General features: G+C 43.9%; 1 protein-coding gene across 1 annotated transcript in view; it reads left to right on the top strand.

The window, feature by feature from the left end:
- Positions 1-19,960, top strand: part of nle1 (notchless homolog 1 (Drosophila)) — a 34,862-nt gene extending 14,902 nt beyond the window's left edge. The window contains exons 7-13 of the mRNA XM_072589979.1: positions 932-1,124; positions 5,085-5,220; positions 9,355-9,401; positions 10,721-10,923; positions 13,502-13,661; positions 16,101-16,171; positions 17,452-19,960. Coding sequence (XP_072446080.1) covers positions 932-1,124; positions 5,085-5,220; positions 9,355-9,401; positions 10,721-10,923; positions 13,502-13,661; positions 16,101-16,171; positions 17,452-17,464 — 823 coding nt within the window. The 3' untranslated portion in view covers positions 17,465-19,960. The remainder of the gene's footprint in view (positions 1-931; positions 1,125-5,084; positions 5,221-9,354; positions 9,402-10,720; positions 10,924-13,501; positions 13,662-16,100; positions 16,172-17,451) is intronic.

Below are 19,960 nucleotides of genomic sequence, written 5' to 3'. Positions count from 1 at the left end.
CATAAATGTTGCTAGGATTGTTGGGATTTGAGCTACAGGGAAAGGTTGAATAAGGCTGGGGTGTTTTACCCTGGAGTGTCAGAGGCTGAGGGATGACCTTACAGAGGTTTATAAAATCATGAGGCTGAATAGCCAAGGTCTTTTTCCCAGGCTGGGGGAGTCCAAAACTAGAGGGCATAGGTTTACGATGAGAAGGGAAAGATTACAAAGAGATCTAAGGGGCAACTTGGGTTGGTTTGTAGATGGAATGAGCTGCCAGAGGAAGTGATGGAGGCTGGTACAATTACAGCATTTAAAAGGCATCTGGATGGGTACATGAATAGGAAGGGTTTGGAGGGATATGGGCCAAATGCTGGCAAAGGGGATGAGATTAATTTGGGATAGCTGGTTGGAATGGACATGTTGGACCAAAAGGTCTGTTTCTGTTCTGTACATCTCTGTAACTATGACACACATCGGGTCATTGAGTGTTGAGGGTCTGGTATGCACTGCCTTATGTTAGGGTCTGGTATGCACTGCCTGAGAATGTGGTGGAGGCAGGTTCAATCAAAGCATTCAAAAGAGAATTAGACTGTTAGTTGAAAAAGAAAAACATGAAGGGAGGAGGACGAGCAATTTGGTTTTTGTCTTTCGGAGAGCTGGTGCAGACATGTTGGGCTGAATGGCCACCTCCTGCACTGTAACAGTTCTGTGATATTCTTACTATCCGCTGACCAAAATTTATTAATGCTCTCAGGATGGACAGGATTGACGTTGGGAAAGGGAAAGTGGGTCTGATAAAGTTGTGACAGGCTCCATGCCTAACTGGACTTTCTTTCTCATTCGCAGCAATGAAGTTTTAACTCACAAAAAAAGGTACAATTTGTTTTTTGTTAAGCGCGATTCTCACTCTTTAACAAAGTGCTGTGTTTTGTTTTGCCTGTCCGGGCAGAAATCCACAGTGTCGTTACCTGGCCAGTGCGTCCAAGGACTGCAGCATCCGAATCTGGGACACGATGCTGGGACTCTGTGATAAGATCCTGACGGGACACACGCAGTCAGTGACCTGTGTGAAGTGGGGCGGTGACGGGCTCATCTTTTCCTCCTCGCAGGACAGAACGATAAAAGTGTGGAGGGCCCAAGACGTGAGTGGGGTTCACTCTTTGAAGCAGTGGTCTGAGCGGTACGAGAGCCAGGTGAAAGGGGCTGGTGGTGTTTGTAGTGACTGGAACGCGGGCCAGGTTAACAGCCCCAGTCAGGGAGCCCTGGCTGACACAGATAAAGCATTGCCCTTATTGGGCTTTCCGTGTTACTGTTCACTGGGTGGTTTCCTGGTGGTGGAATTATTGAGTAAAGCTTTCAATACAAAAAAACCAGGAAATTCAGAGAGTCTCCTCCATCTAAGGACTGACTCTTGAGTTAGCTGGTCAGAATCCATGTACTGTGCACATGTAAATAGAGGGTGACTTGGTGACGGGATACTAGACTCTGTGCAAATATTTCAGTCTTGTGTTATGGAGGGGGTATCTGTGGACTGTGGGGAAAGAGACAGAGGAAGGTTTGTGGGCTGGAGGGTTGATACTGCTGAGACTGTCCAACTGCTGTAGATGCACCGTACACTATCCCAAGTTCACCATGAGAACCGGCTCCTCACTGGAAGCAAAAAGGATTCCACAGCATGAAGTAGGTGTTTCAGTAAACAGTTGAAAGCAATAATAAGCTTTATTGGATATATAAAGTCATTGTCCCCTGGACCGAGAGCCCCAGGATCAAGTCCCACCTGCTCCAGGGGTATTTTATAACATCTCTCTGAACAGGTTGATTAGAAAATTAGGTTAAATAAAAAGTTTAGTTCGTGAATTGTTTGGCTTAGTGATGGAGGAGCTCTGTGCATGAGGGCAAGGGACAAGGTTGGAGGGTTTGCATCACCTTCAGCGATAAGTGCTGAGGGGATGATCCATCTGACAAACCCACTTTCAGAGATGTCAAACAAAAGACAAAAAGCATGGACGGCACAGTGGCTCACAGCACCAGTGACCCGGGTTCGATTCCCTCCGGTCACTCTGTGGAGTTTGCACATTCTCCCTGTGTCTGCATGGGTTTCCTCCCACGGGCTAAAAATATTTAGGTTAGTGGATTGGCCAAGCTGAATTGCCAGTAGTATCCAGGGATATGGTGGATTGGATGTGGGAGAATGTGGGGTTAAGGGAATAGGGTGGGGCTTGCGTCTGGATGGGTTGCTCTTCAGGGGGTCAGTGTGGACTCAATCGGCAGAATGGCATCTTTCCACATTGTAGAGATTCTACGACAGAGAGGTCATCAGCCTGTCCAAAATCTCATTTCATTGAAGCTTTGCTGAATCTATTTTTTAAATAAATTCTAGAAACTTGTGGCATAGTGGTAATGTCCCTACCTCTGAGCTGAGATCCCTAGGTTCAAGTCCCACCTGCTCCAACATGCATTATAACATCTCTGAGCATCTAAGAAAAGAATCTGCCAGTTGAACAGGTTCTTTTGGTGCAGTGGCAATGTCCCTAGCTCTGAGCCAGGATGTCTCACCTGCACCAGATTTGTATTATTACAATGCTGAACATGTTGGTTAGAAAATGAAGCTTTGACTTTTTTGGATTTATTGGTTATTACATTAGATTTCTGGACTCGAGCTTTGGATTCACTGTGTGTGGAACCATTTCCTGTACATCAAACCCCATCACCACCCCTCCTTTATCCTGTCAATTTGATTCTAATTGCTGGCTGTGTATTCTCTCTATAAGGTGAATTTTCCTGGGTATGTTGTCATGGCAACAAGGTGTGCTTTTTTTAAAGTCATTGAAGACCATTCTCAAGATGTTCAATTCTGAAGATGGATCACTGAACCCGAGATGTTAACTCTGTGTTTTTCTTTCCACAGATGCTGCCAGACCTGCTGAGTTTCTCCAGCAATTACTGTTTTAGTTTCAGATTTCTGCAGTTCTTTGTTTTACTCTCAATTCTTTGTTTGTGAGGCATCAGTTTCAGTGTTGGAGTTCAGAGGGGGGCTTTGTGTTAAATTCTGGATGTAGGTTTGCTCGCTGAGCTGGTAGCTTTGTTCTGAAATGTTTCATCACCATACTAGGTAACCTCATCAGTGAGCCTCCAAATGAAGCAATGGTGGTATGGCCTGTTTTCTATTTATGTGTTTAGGTTTCCTTAGGTTGGTGATGTCATTTCCTGTGGTTAAGTCATTTCCTGTTCCTTTTCTCAGGGTTGGTAAATGGGATCCAAGTCAATGTATTTGTTGATAGAGTTCCGGTTGGAATGCCATGCTTCTAGGAATTCTTGTGTGTCTCTCTGTTTGGCTCGTCCTAGGATGGGTGTGTTGTCCCAGTCGAAGTGGTGTCCTTCCTTATCTATAAGTGAGGATACTAGTGAGAGTGGGTCATGTCTTTTTGTGGTTAGCTGATTTTCATGTATCCTGGTGGCTAGTTTTCTGCCTGTTTGTCCAATGCAGTGTTTGTTACAGTTCTCGCGAGGTATTTTGTAATTAACATTAGTTAGTTAATTGTCTATCTAGGGCCTTTCAAGTTCATTAGCTGCTGTTTTAGTGTGTTGGTGGGTTTGTGGGCTACCATGATGCCAAGGGGTCTGAGTAGCCTGGCAGTCGTTTCTGAGATGGCTTTGATGTAGGGGAGAGTGGCTAGGATTTCTGGATGTGTTTTGTCTGCTTGTTTGGGTTTGTTGCTGAGAAATCGGTGGACTGTGTTCATTGGGTACCCGTTCTTTTTGAATACACGGTATCGGTGATTTTCCTCTGCTCTTCGTAGTTTCTCTGTGCTGCAGTGTGTGGTGGCTCACTGAAGAAATGTTCTGATGCAGCTCTGTTTGTGGATATTGGGATGATTGCTTCTGTAGTTCAGTATTTGGTCCGTACGTGTTGTTTTCCTGAGGATGCTGGTTTGAAGTTCTCTACTGGCTGTTCACTTCACTGTGACATCTAGGAATGGCAGTTTGTTGTTGTTTTCCTTCTCTTTAGTGAATTTTATGCCAGTAAGGGGATTATTGATGGTCTTGAAGGTTTCCTCTAATTTGTTTCCTTTAGTGATGACAAAGGTGTCATCCACGTAGCGGACCCAAAGTTTGGGTTGGATTGTTGGCAGAGCTGTTTGCTTGAGGCTTTGCTAAGAACCCTGATATCGGAGATCCCATGGGTGTACCTTTACTTTGTTTGTAGGTTTTGTTGTTGAAGGTGAAATGGGTGGTAAGGCATAGGTTCACTAGCTTAGAGTCACAGAGTCATAGAGATGTACAGCATGGAAACAGACCCTTTGGTCCAACCCATCCATGCTGACCAGATATCCCAACCCAATCTAGTCCCACCTGCCAGCACCCTGATGATAATTCAAGCCTCAACAACAAAACCTACAGACAAACCAACGGAACACCCATGTCATTTACAAAATACCTTGCAAGAACTGTATCAAATACTACATTGGACAAACAGGCAGAAAACTAGCCATCAGGATACATGAACATCAACTAGCCACAAAAAGATATGACCCACTCTCACTAGTATCCTTACATATGGATGAGGAAGGACACCACTTCAATTGGGACAACACATCCATCCTAGGACAAGCCAAACAGAGACACACATGAGAATTCCTAGAAGCATGACATTCCAAATGGAACTCTTATCAACAAACACATTGACTTGGATCCCATTTACCACCCCCTGAGAAAAAGAACAGGAAATGGCATCACCACAGGAAATGGCGTCATCAACCGACGGAAACCTAAACACATAAATAGAAAGTAGGCCATACCACCAGCGCTTCATTCAGAGGCTCGCTGATGATGTTACCTAGTATGGTGATGAAATGTCAGAAAACGAACCTTCCAACTCAGCGAGCAAACTTACATCCAGAACCTCAACCTGAGCTACAAATCTTTTCAAAACTCACTTTATGTTAAATTGTTCTGTGCACAGTCAGCATATATGTACATACTGATTGATGTTGTGAATGTGCTCCACTGTATACTAAGGTCTTAGCAAAACAAAACAGAACAAATATTCAGGGGGCAGTTTGGTCACTGTTTTATAAATTGTATGTGTGATCTGTTTTCAGGGGGTTATGTGCAGAACACTCCAGGGCCATGCACACTGGGTAAACACAATGGCACTCAGCACTGACTACGTACTGCGAACTGGGTCCTTCGAACCAGCAGAAGCCACAATTGTACCACAGGACAGTGATGATTCCCGTGGGTAATCGCGCTGCCTTTCCACTGCCTGTCTCCTCAGCCAATATTTATATACTTGTATTCAAAGAGAAACTCCTCAATTTTTGTTGTCTCGTTTAAGGATGTACAGCAAGCTTTTCATTAACCAGCATCTATGGGACACTCGTAGATTGAATATGCCATTTGATCAAGTATTCCAGTCCACATAATCCAAATTAAAAACACACACTGAGTAATAGAACTGTAATGCAGGGGATATACATGTCGCTGTTATACTTTATTTGCAGCATAAATCACTTAAATAATGCAACTTTACCTTGCGTAAAACTTACTGGCAGAAACCCATCTCACTTGCACCCTCAACTGACTGCCTGGACATCGTGGAGTATGCGATAATACAGTTAAACCTCTGGTATTTGAGGTATATAATTTACCCTACCTCCACTGCATTCTGAAGCAGAACTCCAAAGTCACATGGTTCTCTGAGAGAGGAAGTTTCCTCTCTTGCTCCTACGTTAAAAGGACTAAATTTAAAATAGTGTCCCATTGTTCTGGACTCACCCACATCCTTTCCACATTCACCTTGTTGAGGCCATTCAGGATTTTCTAACCTCCGTCAAATCGCCCCTCACTCTTCTAAACTCTTGTCACAACAAGCCCTGTCTGTCTAAACTTTACTCTGAGACATTCAATCATTCTCTAAGCATCATTTTCATAAACCACCTCTGAACTACTCCAACACATTTACACCACTGTCTAAATAGGGAGACCACAAATGCATGCAGTACTCCAAGATGTGGCCTCACCAATTCCTTTTATAACTAAAACATAACATCCTTACGTTTGCTTTCAGTTCATCATATGATATAGGATAGCATCCGATTAACATTCTTAGTCACTTGCTGTAGCAGCATCCAAACCTTTACTGACTTGTGTACGAGAGCACCTGGATCCCCTTCTGCACTCTTTCACTCACTGATTAAATAATCCTCTGCTTTTTCATTCTTCCTGCTAAAGTGAACAACTTCACATCAAACTCCATCTGCCACATTTAACCTGTCTAAAAATAGTCTGCGTCTTTGTTATGTCACCTTCACAACATACTTTCCTACCTATCTTCGTGTCATCTGTACATTTTGCCATCATGCCTGAATTTTTCTCATCTATGTCAGTGATGTAAATTGTAAAAAGTTGGGGGCCCAGCACAGATCCCTGTGGGACCCCACTCATCACATCCTGCCAATCGGAAAAAGACCTATTTATGTTTACTCTTCTGTCTGTGTTTATATCTTACTGTGTGTCCTGAATAACCTTTCATGTCGAATCTTGTCAAATGCCTTTTGGAAATCCAAATATAGAACATTTACAGTTCATACTATCCATTTTTAACTAGCTTTCTCTCACTCTTATTTGCCTTTACTAACGTTTTAGTCACAGTGGGGCGGCACGGTGGCTCAAGGGTTAGCAGTGCTGCCTCACAGCGCCAGGGATCTGGGTTACATTCCCGCCTCAGGCAACTGTCTGTGTGGAGTTTGCACATTCTCCCTGATTCCGCCTGGGTGCTTCAAAGATGCGCAGGTTAGCTAAATTGGCCACGCTAAATTGCCCACAGTGTTAGGTGCATTAGTCAGGGGTAAATATGGGTCTGGGTGGGTTACACGTCAGAGGGTCAGTGTGGACTTGTTGGGCCAAAGGACCTGTTTCCACACTGTAGGGAATCTAATCTAATCATTCTCTACTTTTCTTTGTATTCTCATAAGTCATCATGTCTGCCATGCACCTTTGCCCACATGTATGCTTTTCCCTTGCATTTGATGCTTTCCCTAACTTTTTTAGTTAATCATGCATGGGTTATATTTTGACTGCTGTAAAGTATCTGTCACTCCTCTGTTGAACTGTTTCATACTCTAATATACTCCAGCTAGCTCAGCCTTCATACCCACACGGTTTCCCTTATTTGAATAGGAAATACTAGTTGTACTCCCAGTTTTCTCCCTTTTAAACTCGATAGTCACAGGTGAGGTGCCGGAAGACTGGAGGTTGGCAAACGTGGTGCCACTGTTTAAGAAGGGCGGTAAAGACAAGCCAGGGAACTATAGACCGATGAGCCTGACCTCAGTGGTGGGCAAGTTGTTGGAGGGAATCCTGAGGGACAGGATGTACGTGTATTTGGAAAGGCAAGGACTGATTAGGGATAGTCAACATGGCTTTGTGCGTGGGAAATCATGTCTCACAAACTTGATTGAGTTTTTTGAAAAAGTAACAAAGAGGATTGATGAGGACAGAGCAGTAGATGTGATATATATGGACTTCAGTAAGGCGTTCGACAAGGTTCCCCATGGGAGACTGATTAGCAAGGTTAGATCTCATGGAATACAGGGAGAACTAGCCATTTGGATACAGAACTGGCTCAAAGGTAGAAGACAGAGGGTGGTGGTGGAGGCTGGTACAATTGCAACATTTAAGAGGCATTTGGATGGATATAGGAATAGGAAGGGTTTGGAGGGATATGGGCCGGGTGCTGGCAGGTGGGACTAGATTGGGTTGGGATATCTGGTCGGCATGGACGGGTTGGACCGAAGGTTCTGTTTCCATGCTATACATTTCTATGACTCTATGTAAAATTCAATCATATTATGATGGCTTCTACCTCGAGGTGTCTTTATTCTGAGGTCATGAATTTATCTTGTCACATTACACAATACCAAGTCGGGAACAAGCCTCCTCTCTGGCCATTTTCAGAATATACAGCTTGAAGATACTGAAACCCCTTATCGAGGTTGTTATCGCCAACATGATGTTTTTTTCAGTTGTAATTGTTTGTACAGGGAGTCCCTGGTTTACAAATGCTCGTACTTATGAACTGATCCCATCCACAATTGTAACTTTCAAGACCCAAGCATACTAACATTTTCTGTACTCACCATTGGCTGCTTTCCGGTGTCTTTCATTGTGTTCCGACAAACCAACTTCCGAACGGATTCTCGACTGGAACCCGGGGACTGCCTGTAGATTAAAATCCCTGTAGTTATTGTTGTCCCTTTATCACAAGCCCCTCGTATACCCCTCCCTTCGTCAGGTACCGTTCACTTACTGCAGATCACACCAACCAATGATTTATTTCCCCTATAGTTGTTCTTCACAACCCCAACAGTCTCTTCATTCTGATCTCCTCAGCTAATTATTCCACCAGGATAACCTTTGCTTGGAGTGCCACCCTCTGCCTTTACCAAACTTCCTACACTTTTTGAATGGAATGTACCCTTCAATATCCAGATCCCAAACTTGTTATTCTGAAACTGTGTCTTTGTAATTGCTATCAGATATTCATTCACTTCAATGAGCGACATAAATGTGTAATTTTGCTTTATGCCATTTGTAATGTTTGTAGCAAGTGGTGTTGACTGATGGTTTTTTTGTTAAACGACCCTTTTCGTCCCTTAATTTTCCACCTAAAATATTTTGTTGTCCTGCCTCGGCTGTCTCCCTTTCATTGCATGTACATCAGTCCATCACCTAACCCAACCCGCTTACTTTTAAAGCCCTCTCTGCTTCCCTGGTGTTGGGGCTTGCAAGAGCACCGGTCCCTGAATGGTTCAACTGGTGATAGTCCCAGTGGTACACCTTTCTTTTCTCAAAACTGCTGCCAGTATCCCACAAACTGCAACCCAGTTCCCAAATAGTCTTTGAGCCGTACATTCACTTTGCCAGCTTTATTATTCACCGTGTGCCAGTGTGGTTCAGATAGTAACCCAGAGATGATTATTTTGCTGAGGTTCTACTTTATAATTAGCACCTAACTTCACTGCAGACCTTTGTTCCCCCCATATTGTTGGTGCCGACATGAACCATGACTGCTGGATCTATATTAATGTGAGTTGTTGTTGTTGAAGCAGCATTGACTTGTATAAAGTGTCTCTCTCTCCCTCTCCCACTCTGTAACATGTTCTAAATATAGCCCGGCTTAGTCAAGTCATGCAGGGAACTGGAAACAGTGCGACTGGGAAGTCTTTTTCCTGCAGGTTACCACAATTAAAATGCTTTTAAATTGATTTGAGGAGCTGTGATGTTGCTCCATTTATGGCCATCAACTGGATGAAAGTCTGTTGATAAAACTGCTGGAGTCTCATTTTCTCCTAATGTTTTATTTTGCAGTGGAAGAACTGAAGCAAAAGGCCCTGCAGAGATATGAACAAACCAGGGTGAGGAAACAAAATAGGGGAAAAAAAAATCAAAGTTATTGATTTCTAAGATCTGCTGCAGGTGGCCTGACATTTAATTGACAATTAGTAAGTTCTGCACATGGATTTCTTGAATGGATAAATGAAAGACATTGGACGAAACCTTGTGAAGTAGATTGCTAATTAGCTGAGGGGGGGGTGGTGATGTGTGGGCTTAAGGGGAGTTGGTCCTGTTTAGTGCAATGTGATTTGTGTTTCCTAGAGGTCTGCGCTGAATCTCAGAATTGTTTTGGCTTGGAAGGAGGCCGTTTGGCCCATCATACCTGCACCAGTCCTGTTATCTTGTGGCATTTTACTGCCAGTTCCCAATATCCCTATGCACACTGGCCCTTGGCCATCACCAGATACCTCCGTGTGCAGTTTATGTGCAACTGGTGGCAATGCCCAGATGTTTCCTGCTTATGAGGCGTACGGAAGCAGAGATCATCAATGATTTCAAAAGGAAATTGGATGGGTGATTGAGGGATATGAACTTGTAAGAATAGAGTGGTGGAAGGGGGCTGACTGGATTGCTCGAGTGCTGGCCTGGACACGATGGACTGAACTGTCTCCTTTTGTGCAATAATAACCCTAAATCATCAATAGTTAGGATGAAGGAGCAGAGAGTTGTACGTCCAATGTTACCAATGGCACTGAGTGCAGCAGCACGCTAAGTGCTTTCAAAATGTTGCAGAGACAGACTGAGTGAATGAGCAGGCAAGTGTGTGGCTTGTGGAAAAGTATGGGGTCTTGAGAAAAGAAAATAAAAATTCAGGACATTATTTTAATTAAGAGGGATGAAGAGATTTGTGTGTCCTAGTACATGGAATGCCCAAAAGCCCAGTGTAATACCCAGCAGGGGCAAAGGACATGGCACAAAAGGCTCAAGCCATGGTGGGAACGTGAGGAATCTATTAGATTAGATTACTTACAGTGTGGAAACAGGCCCTTCGGCCCAACAAGTCCACACCGACCTGCCGAAGCGCAACCCACCCATACCCCTACATATACCCCTTTTTACCTAACACTGCGGGCAATTTAGCATGGCCAATTCACCTAACCTGCACATCTTTGGACTGTGGGAGGAAACCGGAGCACCCAGAGGAAACCCACGCAGACACGGGGAGAATGTGCAAACTCCACACAGACAGTCGCCCGAGGTGGGAATTGAACCCGGGTCTCCGGCGCTGTGAGGCAGCAGTGCTAGCCACCGTGCCGCCCAAATGTTGGAGCAGACTTTGTTATTCACGTCTCTGTCGACAAATGGTCTTAACGTCCTCTCCTTTTCGTTTTCTCTTTAGGGTCAGGAGCAGGAGAGGCTGGTTTCAGGCTCGGACGACTTCACACTTTTCCTCTGGACTCCCGCAGAGGCTAAAAAGCCCGTGGCACGATTGACGGGCCATCAGGCTCTGATCAATGAAGTCTGTTTCTCCCCTGACACTCGGCTCATTGCCAGTGCATCGTTTGACAAATCAGTGAAGTTATGGGACAGCAGGACCGGCAAGTAAGATCCCTAAGCTGTTGTCCACAGAATGTGCATTTCACAATCTCCGATAGTTTGGCTAAGTATTTTTCGAAGTTGTAATGTAGGAAGTGCGACCGCCAAATTGCAAATAGTGCTGGATCGTCACTAGATAATCTCCTTCTGTAGTGTTCATTGAGGGATTAATATTGTTGGGGATGTGGCACAATTAATGCTGCTCTTTTTCAAAATGATTACATTCCCTACAGTGTGGAAACAGGCCCACACCGACCCTCCGAAGAGCAACCCACCCATACCCATTACTCTCTGACTATTTCACCTAATACTATGGGCAATTTAGCATGGCCAATTCACCTGACCTGCACATCTTTGGACTGTGGGAGGAAACTGGAGCACCCGGAGGAAACCCACGCAGACACGGGGAGGATGTGCAAACTCCACACAGACAGTCGCCCGAGGCTGGAGTCGAACTCGTGTACCTGGTGGTGTGAGGCATCCTGCCCAAAATACACCGTGGGGTCTTGTATGTCCAGCAGAGAAGTTCCAGTTGTGGCCTCAGTTTAACGTTCATTTGAAAGATAGCTCCTCCAACAGTTCGGCACTTCCTTCAGCAGGGCACCCAGCATGCCAGCCTGTCAGAGCTCAAAGCTCTGGAAGTGGGGCTTAAACCCCAGGCCGGCGGGATCCACTGAACTGAGCTGACATTTTATACGCGGTTTGGAATTGGAAATGAGAAATCGCTACCTACTAGCAGTGACTGCTCTGCAGGAGGTTGTCACTGAAGTGCAGAACAAGATTAACATTTCAGGCAGATGTTTACAGGTCCTTAACCAGCGTCACTCTATCATTAGAATCATAGAATCCCTACAGTATGGATGCAAGCCATTCAGCCCATCAACTCCATGCCTCTGAAGAGCATCTCACCTCTTTAGTCTATCCATAGGACTCTGCATTTCCCATGGCTAATCCACCTAGCCTGCACGTTCCTGTACACCATGATCAATTTAGTATGGCCAGTCCACCTAACCTGCACATTCATGGATGCTATGGGCAATTTAGCATGGCCAATCCACCTAATTTTATTTGATCATTATCCTATTGCTGCTGTTCATGGAAGCTTGCTGTGTGCATATTGGCTTCCTGCATTACAACTGTGACTATACATCTATCATAAAAGCTCATAGTAAAGTGCTTTGAGACATCCTGAGGGTGTGTGAAAGGTGCTCCAAATAGTAATTACTGTTTACTGTGGGAAATCCCGACGAAATGATTTGCAAGGAAGCAATAGCTCAGGGTTGAATTGGGTGAGTTGGGTTGGCACTGCATCTGTTCATCTTTGTTTTTTAAACAATATATTCTCATGTGGAACATGCGAGTCATTGGCCAGCATTTATTGTCTGTCTCTAATTGCCCTTTGAGCAGCTTGTTTGGCCATTTCAGAAGGCGGTTAAAGGTCTGGAGTCTCACGTAGGCCAGACTAGATCAAGACAGTCGGTTTCCTTCCCTCAATGAATTTAATGCACCAGATTGGCATTCAGGACAATAAATGGTAGTTATCATAGTCCCCAGCACGAGGATATTTTACATTCCAGATTTTATTTACTGAATTTAATGTAAGCTCTCAGGATGGGTTTTGAACCCAAGTTCCCCGGAGGATTGGACTAGTCAATTACTATACCATTATGCCACCATCTCTTGTTTCAAATCCAGATGAATAAGCAATATCCACTTACATGGTGTGATTAAGGCAAACTGACCTTTCTGAGACCACACTTACTGTCCTGATCCGAAATGTTGATTTTCCAGCTCCGATGCTGCATGACATGCCCTTTCCAGCCCAATTTTTTACCGACACTGACTTTCAGCACCTGTAGTCCTTCCTATCTCCGCCTTACTGTCTGTAAGCCTGAGACTGCTCTTCTCTCCTCGCAGACATAGCCCGAGAGGCTGTGGTGAGAGTGACTGGTAATTCACTGTGGGTAGCAGTGCTGGATGACTGAGATCGAAGGGCAGGACTAAGAAACTTCTTTTGTGTTTAGCTGAACAACTTTTCTGTGTTTCTCTTGTTTTGTCCTCCTCTGCGTCCTTTACATTTATAGTTTCCACCATTGTGGTTACATCGTCCCACTGACCAGAATCTCCAACAACCGTCTCCACTCGGAGCAATGCCACTATGGTACAAAATACTGATATTGTCAGTTCAAAGTGTTTGTAAAAAAAACTGTTAGGTTGAGGTTTTCCTTCGTAGAAAGGCTCAAATGTGGATAAGCTCCAAGTCTCGTGAGCTTCCAAACTCCCTTTCCAAATCTCATCCCCTCTTCCCCTTCTCCTTCAATATATCTACTAATTCTTAAATCTGTCTCTTTGACCAAACATTTGACTGCCCTTTCTGAGATCTCTCTCTTTGACTCAATGGTGAATTTTATTTGATACTTGCACTTGTGCAAAGTCTTAGAAAATTTGTTGACGTCAAAGACGTGAATAAATGCCAGTTTTGATTGTTGTTGATCTGGAATGCGGTTAGGTAATAATTCAGTTATCCGGACGTACGCTTTTCCTCTTTTAAGCTGAGTGATCCAAGTCTTCTATTTGTTCCTAGATATCTGGCATCTCTCCGAGGTCACGTGTCAGCCGTGTATCAGATCGCGTGGTCAGCGGACAGTCGACTGTTGGCAAGCGGCAGTAGTGACAGCACATTGAAGGTGTGGGATGTAAAAACACGCAAGTTGTCTGTGGACCTTCCTGGCCATGCAGATGAGGTAATATCTCCTCTAGTGTTTTCCCTGAGCCAGCAATGTGAATCGCCGAGGATGCACGGACTGGGGGGGAATGTAGTTTACCTAAAGTCTTTTCTGTTGGCAAAAAGACGTCGGAAGAAGTTTTTTGAGTTTCAAAATTGGCTTAGATGCAGACTATCAGGCCCAATGAACTATTGAGTTAACTCCAACCATCCATATCACTGGTAGTTTTATCACACCAACGGAGGCTATTTGGCCCAACAGGTCTGTGCTATGATGGAAAATAAGAATGATGATGAACTGATGATGTTACTCTGACATCAGTAAAGCAGTTAGGAAGAAGAGAAGCAGGCATGAGATGATTCAAAAAAAGTATATGAAGAGAGAGCTCATAGATGTTACACTAGAGATCTGTCTTCATCAACCTGCACAGATGTAGATAGTGTCACAGTACCAAAGGAGCAGAAGAGCCCAGGATTAGGAGCCAGCAGCTTCTCAGAGTGCACGTAGATACATGTATATAAAATCATGAGGGGTATAGATAAGGTGAATGGTAGGTGTCTTTTCCCTAGGGTGGGGGATTTCAAGACTAGGAAGCATAATTTTAAGATGAGAGGAGAAGTATTTTAAAAAGACATAAAAACATTTTTTTTTACATGGTGGGTCATGTGTGCAATGAGCTTCCAGAGGAAGTGGTGGATGAGGGTACAGTTATAACATTTAAAAGATGTTTAGATAAGTACATGAATAAGAAATGTTTGGAGGGATATGGGCCAAGTGCAGGCAAATGTAACTAATTTAGTTTGGAGTTAGGGCCTATTTCCATGCTGTATGACTGTATACCCACAAGCCAGAGATATTATGCAGGTAGCAGTATTAGCCTAAAATATAGGTTCCGGACTGTTTTATTCAATGTTTATGTTCGAGCATTCACCTGTGTTTCTTAGTTTCATCCTAGCATACTGTTCCCTTCCACTTATCCAGCGAACCTTTAAAAGCACCTATTGCATAATTTGCAATTCTCCTCAAATACCCACTTGGCCACTTTGAGTAAAAGTCTCTTATTGAACTCACTTCTGTTCCATTCTGCCTTTTGCACATCTCCAGTTATACATGTGCTAAGACCAGTGGCAATGCCATTACTGCATCTTTAACATTTCTGTGAGATGCTCATTAAAGCCATGTTTTGTATCATTTGTCCTGATAACTCCTCACATGGCCTGGCCTCTGATTTTGTTCAGTGATTAATCCTGCACCTTCCAGTTCTAAAGACTTGATTGGAACCTCATCCACATTCAGTCTATCCACTATGAGCCACAGTGACAGTGGTGTTCACCATCTACTGTAACAACTCGCCAAACATCCTCCAACAGCGCCCTCTAACCCAGTGACTTGTACAAACCCGAAGGACCAACTCAGCAGATACTTGCCGGAACACCAGCATCTACAAGTTCCTCTCCATGCCGCCCTGACTTGGAAATATTTTGCTTTTCCTTTAGGGTCACTGAATGAAAATCCTGAGAAAGCTGTCACAGATAGAGCTTTCCTGTTCCCAATCCCATGGACGACAGCGGTTCAAGTAGGCAGCTTACCACTACCACCTCCATAGTGTTTAAGTTTGGGTAATAAATACAGGCCCAGCTAGCAAACCATAGAAATGATACAGCACAGAAGTGAGCCATTCAGTCCAACTGGTCCATGCTGACACAAAGACACCCAGATTGGAAACAGGCCCTTCGGCCCAACAAGTCCACACCGACCCGCCAAAGCGCAACCCACCCAGACCCATTCCCCTACATTTACCCCTTCACCTAACCCTACGGGCAATTTAGCGTGGCCAATTCACCTAACCTGCACATTTTTGGACTGCCCTTTCTCATCCCATCATCCTGCACATGGCCCTTAGCTCTTACATTCTATGAGCAGATAATGACGAGCATAATGCAACCTTTTACTACTTTTGAAATGATCACATGACTTTTAAACGTGTCTTGATGACCCTTTTTGACAACGGAATCTGAATTCACACCTGTGCTGAAAGTCACCCCCTTGCACCCTCCGGTGAAATATTTTAAAGTGCTTTGACCTGAGGCCTTTGACACAATCAGCTCAGAAATGATCACTAAACCATTATACTTAGAGAGAAAGATCATCAAATGTTTAATCAGAAACTGTTTAGCCTTAGAATAATACCTGAGCTCTCAGATGCTTCAATCTTTGAGTGAATTACATCATGTGTAGTTTTCCAAGGAACAGCCTAACAGTAATCTCTCTATCAGTTTACCATTGACTGTATCTGAGAAATATTACAGATGTATTTCCAGGGATTCCTTCAGTCCTTTCAGTGCCAGTTTGATGCATGCTAAAGCTGGACCAAATGCTGCCATTTGGCTGATGGTTAGAAGGCTGTGACTTTGTGATAAATGTTTTTCAGAAAATGTTTCTGCTCTGTACTTCCAGGTTTTTGCTGTTGATTGGAGTCCTGATGGGCAAAGAGTTGCGAGTGGAGGAAAAGACAAAGTGCTGAGAATGTAAGTAGGGAACAGAGATATGATTGGTCTGTTGGATGTTTGACGGATTGAGAAAGGTGGACGGGCAAGAGCCCCTGCTAAACTTTCTCCAAAATGTTCAAAATTACTTTATTTAGCTTGGCAAATGAATCGATACTGATTGATATTTTTCGCAAAATCTCCTTATCCTCAGCAATAAGTAAAGGAGCTGAATGTTTTTTCGAAGTAATGATTAAATGTAAAATAAAATCAGAAAATCCTGTAAATGGATCAGAGAGCTTCAAAATCAGTTTGGAAGGCCTGAATGTCTGTCTCTGTCTGTCTCTCCCGCTCTCCCACACAAACACCTTGTTTGACCAATGAGTTAACATGACAACACAGTTCCACTTTTCTTCTTAAGTTTATTTAAAAAATTCCATTTTCTGCAACAAAGCATTTTCCATTTATATTTCAGTAAAATATTTGTTGTCCTCACAGTTGAGAGATCAGTGTGGGATTAGGGTTTTGATCCAAGGGATGGAGTTAGGAACTCATTGCAATGTTTTGGATTTCCAGTGCACTCTGTCATAGAATAGTAGGTATTTCCTCATCCTGATGAATATTGCTAAGTAGTTTGGGGAGATCAGTGACTATCCTTTCCTTTATTATTGAAGCTGGATGTTGCTGCCTGTCTCAAATTGTACTGGAGAAGGTGGTGTTGAGCTTCCTCCTTAACCATATTCAGTCAGTGGAGAATAGGTCCATCCACAGTGTTGTTAGGAAGGGAGGTCCACGATTTTAACCTAGTGACAGTGGAGGGGCGGTAATGTATTTCCAACTCACAATGGTGTGTGCATTGGAGGGGAACTTGTAGATGGGGAGGTTTTTGTGTATCTGTTGCTCTAGTTCTTCTAGTTGGTAGAGGTCACAGCTTTGGAAAGTGTTGTCAAAGGAGCCTTTGGTGAGTTGCTGGCAGAGTGTTTTGTCAATGGCACTCACTGCTATTCTTGGCAACAATTGGCAGAGGGTGTGAATGTTGAAGATGGTGGCTGGATGCCAATCAAGCAGATACCAGGTCCTGGATGGTGTGGAGTTTCTTGACTATTATTGAAGGTACATATCTATAACTATCTATTTAGGTTTGCACTTGCAGATAACCCTTAGGGTGCAGTTCATCGACCTTGGCTGTTGGTTGGCTAACATCCTGAGGCACCAGGAGAGCTAAACCCTAGAGGGTACTCAAGTTGTATGTTAATATATATTGTATGCATAAAGGAAATGCAGATCTTGCATTGAGCATCTCTTCATGTCTTGTCTTACAGCTGGAGGTGGTGATTGTGTGGAATATTTTGAAGAAATCATGTTTGTTTTTCTCCCCTGGAATGCACCTTTGCAAAACCATCTCCAGTGAAACTTCCTTCGCCACTGAAAATGTACGTTGTTCAGCCAAGGATTGGAGGTCACTGACCCACAATGACTTTTTTTATTGTATTGGACTCTGTGGGTTTTATCAGTTTTCCTGGGAGTCCCAATTCCACAGTTTTATATATTCCTTCGCTCTTTCTCCTCCCAGGACACCCTGGATCAGTGGCCTTATTTGTTATGTGTGGTGTATCTTAATAGCCTTGCCATGTGGGGGCCCCATTATCTCATGTGGGAATCAGCTGGATACCTCTGTGAGGATGTGAGGGGGCAAATAGAAAAACAGAGCTCACATATTGGTGGTTTATCAGTCTTTCAGCATTTTAATAAACATCATTGTAACAAAGAGAAGATACACACTTCTCCTTGTGATTAAATCAACATTGACCAGAAATGCACAAGAATCTCTAACTGCGGAGTTCCTCATCTCCATCATAGCTTCCTTCTTTTGAAAAAAAAATTCCCTATGGTGTACAATAACAACCTGTATTTGTGTAGCCTCTTTGAACATGGTTAAGAACTTCTGAAAATCAAACTTGCCCAACGAAATCTAATTACTATTTCCAATTGTGGGGCCAACCAAAACTCTGGGCCGGTAATGTAAGATACTCACTCCGCACAGTGCCACAGGGTGGCATGGTGGCTCAATCGTTAGCACTGCTGCCTCACAGTGCCAGGAACCCGGGTTCGATTCCCACCTCGGGTGACTGTCTGTGTGGAGTTTGCACATTCGCCCCGTGTCTGTGTGAGTTTCCCCTGTGTGCTCCAGTTTCCTCCCACAATCCAAAGATGTGCAGGTTAGGTGAATTGGCCATGCTAAATTGTCCATAGTGTTCAGAGCTGTGTAGGTTAGGTGCATTAGACAATTATAGAGTAGGGGAATGGGTCTGGGTGGGTTAGTCTTCATAGGGTTGGTGTGACTTGTTGGGCCAAAGGGCCTTTTTCCACACAGTAGGGATTCTCATTCTAATTCTAAAATCCATAAAGAATTTGGGAGAATTTTCTTTGTCCGTTCTGTGGAGTTGATGGTTGGTGAGGTGGTTTTGGGATGAGTGTTGATGAATTCCCGCTCCTGGGAGTTTTGAGGTCAGCAGTCAGTGACTCAGCCTTGTCTGACTGTAGGAGAGCTCAGTCGGGAGGGGTGGGGTGAAGGGAATTCCTGAGCTCAGCTTCTGCAGGCGTGTTTCTCATCAGCACCCCTGCAAGGCCCACCTCCCCCACTGGGATTACAGAGCCAGCTAATCTCGGTGTCAGCAGCAAGGTTTGTGGGATCACATCCCCGTTTTGGCCTGGTTCCTTATGTCATATTGACGGCTGTGTTACAACAAGGTAGCTCACCACCACATTCTGAAGAGCGTGTAAACGGTGGGCAATAAATGCTGTCCCAGTCAGCAATGCCTGTGTCCCATGAATAACATAAAAACAAACGTGCATTTAAATTTCTGAATGACCAGAAGATTTGGTCTGTCTCGTAATGGTTGCAAGGATCTGGCATCAGTAAAGGCCATGCTTTTCTCTCCAACTTCATCCTCTCACTAACAAGGCAGTTTTGTGACTTTAGCCTTTACTGCTGTCCGGTTAACTTTCCTTCACTTGTTGAGGGGGTTTCAGCATTGCTGGCTGGGCCCACCTGTATTACCCATCCCTTATAGTCCTGGAGAAGGTGGTGGCGATCAAGACCAGGGACAGAAAAATCATGGCCTCCAATGAAACTTCTCAACATTGCCCTCCTTGGAGTCCTGGACCCTAATTGTTGGGCCCTGATGTATCCCTTCTCCTGAGACTTCACGCTAAGTTGTCCTCTTGGAACTGTTGCAGCCCTTGACGCAGAGGAACAACCTGTAGGGAGGGGCTCCAAGGACCTGGACCCAGTGATCGTTCAAGGAACTGTATTAAAATAGCTAGGGTTCTGTTGATGTAAAGAAAGAACTGTAGACATTGGAAATTTGAAACAAAAACAGAGGTTGCTGGAAAAACTGCAGGTCTGGCAGCATCTGCGCAGAGAGAAAAATGGAGTTAATGTTTTGAGTCCAGTGGGCCTTTTTCACAGCTGAGTTTTTCCAGCAGTTTCTGTTTTTGGGTCGTATTAATATTTGACTCACTTTATGATAGGGAATATTGTGGCACAGTGGATGAAACTAACTGAACATGTGGAGGTAACAAACCTTTTTGTCCTGGAATGACGACAATTAATTACTCCACCCTCCCTGTGATTTGGCTGCCTGTTGTAAAAATGTTACAGTCATCACATTGTAAATGGAGAATGGTGGGGTTAGTCTTCTGCAAAGCTCAAATGGACCTATTATATCACCAAAAAGTATTATCCTCAGAAGACTTCCAACAGAATGTTGAAAGCCAAGTAAAAAAACCTGTTTTTATTTGCATAAAAATAAACAGCTTTATGTAAAA

Source organism: Chiloscyllium punctatum, chromosome 19, assembly GCF_047496795.1.
Source record: "Chiloscyllium punctatum isolate Juve2018m chromosome 19, sChiPun1.3, whole genome shotgun sequence".
In the NCBI taxonomy this organism is placed as follows: Eukaryota; Metazoa; Chordata; class Chondrichthyes; order Orectolobiformes; family Hemiscylliidae; genus Chiloscyllium; species Chiloscyllium punctatum.
The sequence above is the reverse complement of the archived record's forward strand: the minus strand, read 5'-3'. Positions and strand labels throughout refer to the sequence as shown.